Source organism: Daucus carota, chromosome 4 (assembly GCF_001625215.2).
Source record: "Daucus carota subsp. sativus chromosome 4, DH1 v3.0, whole genome shotgun sequence".
In the NCBI taxonomy this organism is placed as follows: Eukaryota; Viridiplantae; Streptophyta; class Magnoliopsida; order Apiales; family Apiaceae; genus Daucus; species Daucus carota.
Window position 1 is genome coordinate 21,174,337 of NC_030384.2, and position 12,163 is coordinate 21,186,499.

The 12,163-nt window shown below is 31.9% G+C and overlaps 2 protein-coding genes across 5 annotated transcripts; one reads left to right on the forward strand and one right to left on the reverse strand.

The window, feature by feature from the left end:
- Positions 1–890: 890 nt before the first annotated feature.
- LOC108216517 (vestitone reductase) lies at positions 891–2,904 on the reverse strand. Its single transcript, XM_017389296.2, has 4 exons — positions 2,574–2,904; positions 1,664–2,188; positions 1,296–1,491; positions 891–1,207 (listed from the first exon to the last, which is right to left on the reverse strand). The coding sequence occupies exons 1-4, from the start codon at positions 2,686–2,688 to the stop codon at positions 1,066–1,068; spliced, it is 978 nt and encodes a 325-aa protein (XP_017244785.1). The 5' UTR covers positions 2,689–2,904; the 3' UTR covers positions 891–1,065.
- Positions 2,905–9,532: 6,628 nt separating this feature from the next.
- LOC108215844 (vestitone reductase) lies at positions 9,533–11,896 on the forward strand. Of its 4 annotated transcripts, none has more exons than XM_064092301.1 (4): positions 9,533–9,750; positions 10,382–10,918; positions 11,266–11,461; positions 11,533–11,896. In XM_064092301.1, the coding sequence occupies exons 1-4, from the start codon at positions 9,633–9,635 to the stop codon at positions 11,690–11,692; spliced, it is 1,011 nt and encodes a 336-aa protein (XP_063948371.1). In that variant the 5' UTR covers positions 9,533–9,632; the 3' UTR covers positions 11,693–11,896. The 4 variants fall into 4 exon arrangements, with proteins under 4 accessions (XP_063948371.1, XP_017243924.1, XP_063948372.1 ...); XM_017388435.2 differs by having other exon boundaries at positions 9,536–9,750; positions 10,394–10,918; XM_064092302.1 differs by having other exon boundaries at positions 9,537–9,750; positions 11,554–11,896.
- Positions 11,897–12,163: the final 267 nt, after the last annotated feature.

Consider the following 12,163-nt stretch of genomic DNA (forward strand, 5'->3'; position numbering starts at 1 on the left):
TCTGATGATTCCTGATCTAGTGATGTTCAGTTACAGTGCTATCTTTGGTTCCTCCTTGTCATTCCTTGTGGTATTGACGTATTGTCATGCCTCCTGGCCCTTTGCAGTCCACCTTCTCTACATTAGGTTCCCGAGTAGGAGAACTCGGAGTTTTATGAGTTCTGATAGAATCGACAGGATCAGTGAAAAAAGAGGCTTGAAATATACATCCTTGATTCATTAAAACCACTGAGGCCTAGCATTAACTCCCCCACTGAGGCTTCATACACATGTCTCTTACAATGTAAACCGGCGTAGACATTGATTCTCTACACTGTACAAGAAGAATGAATTCTTTTGTTCTGCATTGGGTCATTAACTCTTAAAACAAGTTCAGCTTTGTATATATAACCTACCAGTTTATATCGGTCTCTTTCCATTCTAATAAGTAACATCTTTTGCCATGAATGTGAGTTATCATTTACTTCCTTGAGCATATTCCTGAAGAGGGGTGGTCTTTTGACAATTGACATAGGCCTTTGATCAAGTATAGCCCTTCTCTCTACTTGTATGTGGCCAAGCCCTCTAAGAACGCGCCCAATATTTATATATGGTTTTCCAAAAAATTGATTCACCTTTCTTCATCCATGGATTTGTCTATGTACTTCTAGGGAAGGACTTCCATCCCTTTACTAGTTTACTCATCCCTTCCATAAATCAAGCCTATTCCTCACTGATTCAGTCCATTAGGACATAGTGAAATTTAGGCTATTACCATGGTTATGGAGCAACCAGTAACAATACAGTAATATAGACTTATAGTTTGAATGTTCTGCATAAACAAAGTGTTGCAGATTTGCAGATAAACGAATAATGCATACAAGTCGCCATCCAATTTAGCTAGAATAATCTTCCAGTAGTGCAAGTATGGATATCCAAAAACATTGAAACAGTATGACAATTTGAAACTGAATGTTAAGAACACTGTAAAAATTTAATTTTCAAACAAAAAGAAAGGAACAGAGAAATAAACACTTTGTTTAACTTATGAAGGTACAGAATGTAGGAACTCTTGCCAGATATGTATCATAGAAGACCCTTCTGTTTGCAGCATTCGATTGCATCATCATACATTTCCTCGAGTCCATATTTATATTTGAATCCGGTGTCTAAGAGCTTCTTTGATGAGAGTCGGAAAATTTTAGAATCTTTGACATTTTTTAGGAAACTGCAGAAACGCAAGGATGGCAATCACACATTAGTTAAATCTTCTTTACCATGAGCCTAAAATATTTTACACAAAAACAAGAGTTTACCTAGTTGATGATACATTATATTCTGGATATCTTTGTGAAAGAAATTTTGGGAACTCATCAAGTGTTATGTCAGCCGCTGAACAAATGTACCTTCCTCTGGCATTCGGGTATTCAAACAGATATATATGTGCTGTAGCGATATCATCAATGTGTACGAAAGGGGTAGAAGCAGAAAATGCAAACATTTTCTCATCACCTGCTCAAATTGATCACAATAAACAAATTTCATCATCGTTTTGCACTAAGAAATTGTCATGTATATCAGGCTATAGGGCAAATTCTATAGTAACAGAATCAATTAGTATCCACTGATCCAGGACAATGAGGGGAAATTGAGAAAAAAATAATTGTAAAACCGAGGTACATACCAAATATCATCGACATTGAAGTGCGCACTGATCCAGGACAATGAGGAGTAATGAAAGGACCATGAATAAAAGTTGGAATTACAGTGACAAGCTCCAGTCCATGCGCGTCTGCAAAATCCAACGCTGCCCTTTCAGTTAAAGTCTTAGAAATGTAGTACGATTCTCCTAAGGTCTTTAGGGATCTAAGAAAATCTATATCGGTCCATGTTTTCTCATCCAGTACACTTAAATCTTTTCCACTAAACATGACAGTAGATCCACTTGAAGTGTACACAACTCTCTTCACTGTTTTTGAATCAACGCATGCCTGTAAAATGCTTATTGTTGCATTGATTGATCTTTTTGTGTTTGTTTCTTCGTCTTCTTTCCCCTCAAAATCTATTGTGTGAGCAACATGAAATACCCCGACACATCCTTGGATAGAATCATTAAAACTTTCTGGTCTGTCAAGATCTGCATTGAATATTCGAAGCCTCTCTGATGCTCCTGGTAAATTTGTGAGGTAACTCACATCCTTCTTTTGGTCTAAATGTAATCAAAACAAAATGAAGTCCATATTTAAGATTCATGAAAACCAGAGAAATGGAAAAAAAAAAAAAAACAATACAAAAGTATTAAATTCAACTCGAATTCTTGAATGCACTAACATCATATGAAGCAAATATTCAGAAAACAAAAAACCTCATAACACAATAAACCTTTCTCAGCATAATCATTTAACACCGATTCATCGTAGAACTCCAGACCATTCATAACATTAAAAATCTAAATATGAGTAATCCTACAATGGATATCTTTAAGAGAATTGATTCTAGAATATGTAATAAACAGATAACAAAAAAAAAGCAGTTCACCCTCAAAGAATCAGTAAAAGAAGCTGCATAAATTTCAAAACAATGAATAAACTGACCAGGGTGAGATCTAACAGTAGTGTTGACAGCATATCCATGTTGAAGAAGCCTCATGATCAGCCAAGAAGCTACATATCCTGTTCCACCAGTTACACAAACAATACCCTTCTCCATACTTTCCAATTTAATCAACAAAACTTTAACTTGAATTGTTTTCCTTTTGGGTGGCTTTTAAGTATGAGGTTTGACAAGATGGTTTTTGTTCACAGTGCTTCTTTGTCCCCAAAATATGCTCAGTAGTGTATAAATGTAGACAAGAACCTGTAAACTTTTCATATAAGTAGGATGATGGTGGGTTCTGGTTTACATATTTGTCACCTTTCAGCCCACATTTCCCTTGGTTTCTGCTGACAAGTCAATTACTTAACAATCTTAGCTTCCTGTTTGTCTTTTTTTATGGCTGTCACTGAGTGATAGCTAAGCAATGGAAACAAAAAGATTGGGAGCTGCTATATACTCTCTGGGGTCCAACCTCCCAGATGCATGTTGCAACATACCTTCCACGGAAAAATAAAAATACCCCTTTTGCCCTCAGCCCCAAAAGATGTTCTAGGCATTTTTTACATACATGCACAAAAATAAGGGTTGCCCATTTTTGTTAAGCACGGAAAAGTATGTTGCAACAGTCGGCCTAAGACGGAACTAAACCCGGACATACATGTATTTAGATGTATATAAATAGTGGGTATCTAGTAGTGCACTGGTTTAGGTCCCTCCCACTTGAGTTTCTCAAATATAGCACCAGTTCTCATAGTGGCAGGCTGGCAGCTGTCATCACACTGAGATGAGTCTTGGATTTTTGGTTGAAGCACATCACAGAATTAATTAATTCTAACTAACATTTATGTAGATTAGATAATTTGTCACACTTCCTGATAAGCCTAACAATAAATAGTTTGGATCTGAGTAGATTTGAAACATCAAATAATTATGCAGGCAATCATGTTAGTTGTTGCATTTTGTCTGTATTCATATCAGTGACTGGTCCTTCTGAGGTAGACAATATTATTATTAATATTCACATCTTCATAATGTCATACCTTTTGCCATCAGAGTGTAGTCTCAATTCAGTATTCGTAAAAATCGGGAATCGGAATTAATCGGATGATTAATTAAATAATTAGATATTTAATCAGTTCGGTGAGTTAAGGAACAAGAATTAATCGATGATTAATTGCCTAAATCAAAGGTACAATTCATACCTTTTTTTTTCATTGATTAATATTAATATTTATTTGGTAAGATTTGAATATTTGATCCTGACATGCAAGGCTTAGACAAGGAAATGACAAGAGATTTTAGTGCCACTAGCTTGTAGTATGTTGATGCTTCTCCAATCCAAACAGAAGTGCTGAGATTTGGCCCACAGAGTTTATGTCTTGCTAGTGTTCCAAACATGCTAGTAGGCTCCGGCCCATCCTCATGTTTAGAATCTGAGCTCATTGGGTAATAAATAAATTTTCTAACAACTGGTTATCACTAGATATGATTCCATTCAACAGTCGGAAATGAATGTTCCAACATGACACCTATTTGATCATCTAGCACCCATCAAAAAAACCCACAAATTTGATGTAAACACCATACAGTACACATCTGAAAAACTCACACAAAGAAATATCACAATTGATTCAGAGTGCATGCTTTGTAACTATTCATATTGATACTAATATGTTTTAGCTATTTTTCTTTTAATAAAAATAAGTATGATCAAGATTCTCGTTATAATATTTCTAAGTTCATAGTTTTTAATTAACAAGTAACACATATTAAATGAAGTTGTATTTTGAATGTGAGTAAACACCATTTTAATAATGTCTCAAACAGTAGATATTATTATTTTTTAAGAAGATGATAAGTTATACTTTTTAAACCAGTAGGCTTTAATCGAAGATATGAGTAGGCCAATATTAATACTACCTCCATCCCAAATTAGATGACCCCGTTGACTTTGGGCACACAATTTAAGGTTCATTGACCGCATAGATACATGACTTATTTTTAAAATTTTATTTTTACAAATAAAAATTAAAATATGAAATTTTCATTTACAAAAGAAAAAATAAAAAAATAAATTTCGGAAGTAGACGGTCAATGCACCTAAAGTTACGTGCCCAAAATCTCATCTAATTTGGGATGGAGGGAGTATTAATTAAGAAACTGAGGATACATACAACTAACTCTATTTTACAAAAACGAAGGGATGAGGTATAGGTTTTTGGGAAAAGAAAACCAACATGGACTCTTATTTTGTAAAAGGAGCAAAATATTCATTTTTATTTATTGGCATTGTATAACACAAAAAGGCTTCATATAATCATATCACATCTGTCAGAACATTTTAATTTTTGGAAGAAGATCATGCATCATGTTACTTTTAGATTCAAAAATCCCAACAACATTATATAATGTAAAACATTACATGAAATATTTTTCAGGATTTCAAAACATTAAAATATTTGGTGTTAAGAATAGAAATATGGATGGACACTGCATTATTTAGAGTTGCGGATTGTAAGTCATATTCGGGATCATCTTTTAAGATAATGATATTTGAGAAAAAAATGATACACTGGATCAACACCTCTCATATTTAGAATCCATTATTAGGTAATAATTGAATATAAATTTTGAATAGAGAAATAGTTAAAATATCAATAAATTAGTATCATAATCAAATTCAAGTCTGAAATAATTTTTATTATTTTATTGAACTGAGTTAATATTTTGTGAATTATCGAAATTGAAAACGTTATTTTTGAAACAGTAATGAAAATTACTGATAGTTTAGGAAAAAAAATTTAAAACTAAAAATTATCAAATTTTTAATAATTTGTAGTTTCATACCAAATTATTAACCATTAGTACGATTTCAGAATCCACACCCCATAATATTTGAAAAATAAATACATGAAAATTTATAAGTATTATTAAAAAAAGGAAATTCTAATACAAATCATCACTCATGACTAAATGGTCATTAAAATAAATTAAATTAGATTATTTTAAATATAATTTATATATATGATATAAACCATAATAATTTTATTTTTCAAATATAATTCCATAAGTGAGTTAATTCGATATAAAAAATTAAAAGCCCAAATATTAAAAACACCGAAAAAATCATAACGGAACTAGAATGAAATTATACGAGTACGATGATTAGTTAACCCGATCCAAATAATATCAAGAAAAATATTGGTTAAATCAAAAACAAAACTCAAACAATACTCCCTATGTTTCTTTTTTCTTTTCATGTGTGTGATGTCGGTACTGTTTACAAATTACTAATTTACATCTAATCTATAAAACTAAGTCATGAGTGATTTTGTTAGATTCGTATTCACGAGTACTTTAATACGGTGAAGTTTTTATATTTAATGCTAATATGAAATGAAAGATATTAACGATAAAAAATGTGTGTTGGCAAAAATGAAAAACGCAAACAGTGAAAAGTATTGAGAGGTGGAGGGAGCATAATGCAAGACTTAAAGTGACAACAAGATTATATGATACAAAATCTGAGCTGAAATTACTACTCCCTCCGTCCCAATCATTTGTATACAAATGGTTGGGACACGGAGACCAAGAAAAATGGTAAGAAATGAGTAAAGTTAGATGAAAAGTAGGTGAAATGGTGGGACCCATTTATTTTTAATAATAGATTTGGGATAGCGGAGGAAAGTAGTGGGTGTAATAGTGTTTTTATTATTATAAAATGAAGATAGTGGAAGAAAGTATTGGGTGTAAGAGCACTCACATCTTGAGTCCCCATCTCTATATTTATAGGGTAATTAATCACTTTGAGTTCAAATGCTTGCTCCATCCGAGTCCCCATTTTGGGGTTTGATTTTAGGGATAAGTTTTGAGTCCCCATGTTTGCAGATTAGTGTACAATCCCTTTCCCCATCATCAAATCACCTCTCTCCTCTTTTAAATATATTAAATTGTAGTGGGTGAGTTTTGATAATTAAAATTTAAGTAAAAGAGAGAGAAAGAAGTAATATAAAAAGGAATATAGGGATATGGGGATGAAAAATGGGGAATGGGATGTGGAACATTTTTGATAATTTTGGGGATTTACTATTTTTGTTTGGGGATTTATTATTTTTAGTAAGTTTTTGGGGATGGGGATAGAGACCCCAATGAGAATGCTCTAATAATATTGGGTGTTGCTAAATGCAGTTCAAATTTGCTTAATGCAGTTCGGGTAAATTACAGTTTAATCCTCGTATGATTGTATATCTAGTATTAAATGAGATGTACATGTACTACATGACTAGTTTATGCATTAATGTGAGCATTAATTACTCACTCTGTTTTGATTTACGTGCATAGACTTTGAAAAAAATTTATTCTCGTATACCTGCTAGCTATATTAAAAACATATTATCATGATTTGTATTTATTTTTTATTTATTCATTTTTATTTTATCGATAAATTTGTAAAATTAAATTAAGTTTCATTCTTTAAGTTTGGTTATATGAAATTTTAATTTTAATTTTTTTTTTACAATGCATGCTTATATGCCTTACAAATTAGTATCTGTTTTAATAATTTTCGGGTGAGTCAAAGTCGAACCCGGCTGTCCCGGGACAACAGAGGATAAACCCACCACTGGGCTATCCAATCGTTATATTATTTTATAAATAATATATATTATTTATAAAAAATATATTATTTTAGTCTAATAAAAAAATATATTATTTTAGTTACGTTTTTATGAATAGTCAATAGCTATATGTTTTTAGCAAGAAATAAAAAAAAACAAATAAATTATTCTATTTATCTAATCAAATATCATAAGTGAAAAAATTCAAAATATCATATCAAATATACAAAGAATATGAAAGATGAATATAAATTATAGAAATAAATAAAATTAAAAATTCACATTGTCCATTTTATAATATTTAGGTAAATAGTTTAAGATAGCTATTAATTTGTGATTAAAAATTCATTTTTGTATTTTTGATAAGTCATTTTTCAAAATTAATATTATATTAAAATATTGATTGTACTTTAATTCATAATATATAATTTTTTTATAATTTTAAATGGAAAGGATTAAAATTATCATTAAATAATTCATTTACAAGTATTATAATAAATTCCAAGTTCAGTTTTCTAAAATGTAATATGTCTTGCAAAATTTATATAAATAAAAAAATATATTTTTTGATAAAAATATATAACTAATGGATATATAAAAAAGTAATTATTAAGATAATGCCTTTATTATTAGACTAAAAATTAAAACTTCATATAAATCAAAAGTAAAGAGTGAGACTTTATTTACTTTTACAAAATTATCAAAAAAATAAAAGTGAATAAATAAAAATTAAATACACGTGAATATATACAGCAGGTGTATACTAAGGGGCTGGTATTGTATCATGATTTTCAATGACTTTTATTGACTTTTAAAATCTAGGTGTATTCAATTGAGATTTTTAAATACTCTTTTAAAGTAAAGAGGTATTGTATCAGGATTTCTAAAAAGTCTTTCAAAGTTTGAGGTATTGAATTACAACTTTTAAAGAGTTATTAAAAGTCAGTTGTTATTCAATATATCAATGACTTTGGTGGAAATATATAATTGATAGACTTTTAATGACTTTCTATGGAAAATTGTATATATTTTTTCAGAAAATTGTCAGGCCATTCTTGAAAAGATTTGACATGACTTTTATCTTCCCTCAATTAACCGGTCGCTCCAACCTAGGGTTCATCATCTGAGAAAAGTCTCTCCAATTCATCTTGTGTGAAAAAAGTTCCTTTTCTTCTCTATTATGATTTTCTATTATCATTCTGTGTTTTTACATACATATAGATCTACTTGCTTCTACTCATGATTTTTAATTTATACAGATTGTTGAAGATCTCAATCTTGTTATAAGCATACAACGAAAATTCAGCTACATTCAGAGCCTATCACGCATATATGCCATTCAAAGGCCATACCTACCAATTAAACACCCGTACACCTTCAAACTTAACAATCCACATATAGTGACTGAATCAAGTGAAGCAGAATTCTGTATCGACGAGAAGCACTACTTAAGTAGACCAAAAATGTTGCAGTATTAAAGGCAACATGATCAGTCTTCCAACAACTCTACGTACTTGAGCTATATCAGTCAGTTTATGGTATCAAAACACATCATTATTAATATTAATATGAAGAGTGAAAAACACATAATTCTCGAACTCTAAAATCCGTAAATTTATAGTATCAAAAGTGAATACGAAAATCTGATACAAGGTCACAATTAACATTATGTTTGTAAATATGATTCAGTAAACAGTATTATAGTATATACACCCAACTTGGGTATAGTAGAAGATCGAGAGGGTATAGCAAAAGGTCTAGAGGGTTTCAGAGAGGCTATTTATGATTTTAATAAAAGTCTATTAAAGTATTTCAAAGTTATGAATTCGTAAAAAAAAAAGTCTGTTAAAGTTTTTAAAAGTCATTGTCTCGGGAGTCATGAATTGTTTTTGAAATCTTAAGAAATAAACGAGAGTCATTAAAAGTCTATAAAATCCATTAAAATCATCCTCCCAAAATTTGTCATTAAAAGTCATGATACAACACCAGCCCCTAAATACTAACACAACGAGAACAAATAGTTCAGAATAAAAATGAAAACCGGCACATAAATGAAAACGGGAAGAGTAATTAATGTTTACATGGATGCAAGTCATATACATGTCATTTGAGAATACCATCATAACAAGGATCGAATAGTAATTGACGCGAACTGCATTAAGCAATTTTGAACTGCATTTAGCAATTATGATAATATTTTATATTATAAAAATTTACTATTTTAGGTATGTATACAATTGATGGGACGTCCCAAAAAGGAAACTGTATACAATTCACTGGGACGTCCCAAAAAGGAAACTGTATACAATTCACTGGGACGGAGAGAGTAAACAAGTCAAAGTAGATTGCCATTTATTCGGACAGAATAAGATTGTTTAAACACTTGCGCACAATAATTCTACCTAAGGCGGCCGAATCTACAGGTGGTTGTTTACAAACGACATGGAGAAAGGAGTTGTTTGCGTAACCGGAGGAACAGGATATGTAGTTTCTTGGCTCATCATGAGGCTTCTTCAACATGGTTATGCTGTTAACACCACTACTAGACTTCATCATGCAGGTAACTTTGTGATATGTTTCCAAACACAGACAACTCCTATGGTGATTCTTTCGGTGTAATCTGTTTCGTAAGCCAAGCTTTAAGTCATTTTCGACTCAAAGCGGAAAAATATTTGTTTGTGTAATAAGTCAGAGGTCGGCGTAAATCCAGAAGTAAGCCAGAAATTTACTTAAAGCTAGAAGCTATTTTGAGGTACTTTTTTCGGTGAATTTTATTTTATTTTTAACTTTTTCTGTTAAAAATTACTCATAAGATAAATTATCTATAAATAACTTTTATTATTATTTTATTATATTTTTAATAACTACTAAATCAAGTCAAAATTATGCAAAGACATTTTAAGCTATCAGTTTATCGCATAAGTGACGTTCAGTCATAAGTCAGCCATAGGTCATAAATTATCATCTGATGTTTCAATCCATTGCAGACTTGAAACACTAATTGTCAATGTTATGAACTTGTACATTGAACCAGGATGAAATGATTTTTGTTGATAAAAATTTTCTTTGTTATGTATGATGAAATTTTTGTTATGTTTCTATTCGATTCATCCCCTTCCCCATTTTCGTGTTGGAATTGAGCTGTGAGTAGTCAAAATGTGTTCATTCCTTTAGGCAACTAATATGTTTAGGATCACTTTTAGATCAGAAGAAGGATATTAGCTACCTAACAAACCTGCCAGGAGCATCGGAGAGGCTTCGGATCTTCACTGCAGATCTTGACAGACCAGAAAGTTTTAATGATTCGATTCAAGGTTGCGTTGGAGTGTTTCATCTTGCTCATACTATTGATTTTGAGGTGAAAGAAGATGTAGAAACAATCACAAAAAGATCAATCAATGCAACCATAAGCATTTTACAGGCATGCCTTGATTCAAAAACAGTGAAGAGAGTTGTGTACACTTCAAGCGCAACCACAGTGATGTTTAGTGGAAAAGATTTGGGTGTACTGGATGAGACGTTATGGACCGACGTGGATGTTGTTAGATCTCTAAAGACGGTAAGAGAATCATACTACATTTCTAAGACGCTAACCGAAAGAGCAGCATTAGAATTTGCAGAAACACATGGACTGGATCTTGTCACTGTACTTCCACCTTTTATACATGGTCCTTTCATCACGCCTCATTTCCCAGGCTCAGTGCGCACTTCAATGTCAATGATAATCGGTATGAAATTTGCTTTTACAGTTAACTTTTCTTCTCCTAGAGTTTTAGTTAAAAACTGATTATACGTCAAGCACCCTTTGGTACATGGGAATGAATATTAGAACATAAAGCATTCTAGACGTCTTCAGCGAATTCAGATTGTTCTTGTTAAACTATAGCCTCCGACAGCTGCTTCTGAAAGTTTTGAAAATTCATACCAGTTAGTGTTTTGTTATAATGGATGCAGATAAGGCCCTCTTGGCTCATCTACATGGCTTGATGTAGTCATTAGCACTTGGTAAAAAAGCTATGATTTTCGCGAAGTTTATGACTCTTGCGTTTCGTTTGTTTGATGTTTCAATCTGCAGATGATGATAATCCATTTGAATTTCCTGGTATTACCTCCTTCGTTCATATGGATGATGTGGCTACTGCACATATCTTCCTTTTTGAATATCTGAATGCTAGAGGAAGGTACATTTGCTGTGGAGCTGATATTACCCTTGAAGATTTTCCTAACTTTCTTAGAGAAAGATATCCTGAATATGAAGTATCATTAGCGAGGTAAATTCTTGGTTTTAAAAACTTTTTCAGATTAACGCTCAAGAAGAATCAACTTAGTGATAGGCTGATAGCCATCATTGTGTTCTTTCAAGGTTCCAAAAGCTCAAAGATTCTAAAATTGTTCGACTTTCTTCAAAGAAGCTGTTGGACACTGGATTTATATTTAGACACGGACTCGAGCAAATGTATGATGATGCAATTGAATGCTGCAAACAGAAGGGTCTTCTCTGATCCATGCTTGGTAAAGTTCTTGAATGCTTAATAGCTTTGGAGCAGAACTGAAAAGCCTAAAAAGTCTGAGAAGCTCTAAAAAAATTAGTAGTTAACAGGATTCAAGTATGCAGAACTGCAGATTTCAGTTTCTTTTCAATAACAATGGCGTCATGTCAGATTTCACAAACTACTATTGAGACGAAAGCGTACTTCAAAAGTTTACTTCGTACTCTTTATTAAGTTATAATGGATGGCTAGTCATAGTTTAAAATCAACCCGATTAGAATGATGCTACAGCACGTTGAAGCGTTGAAACACAAAAGGTTAACTGAGAAGAAGGCAAGTTCAAAACTGATCTATACACAAACATGAAAATATGATAGCTGCAACTTGAGAGTCTACACTTCCTCAAGAGAAAAGAAAACAGAAAGAAATGTACTTGGTCGCCATCAATACCATTAAGTCTAGCTCAAAACATAGGAAGACATA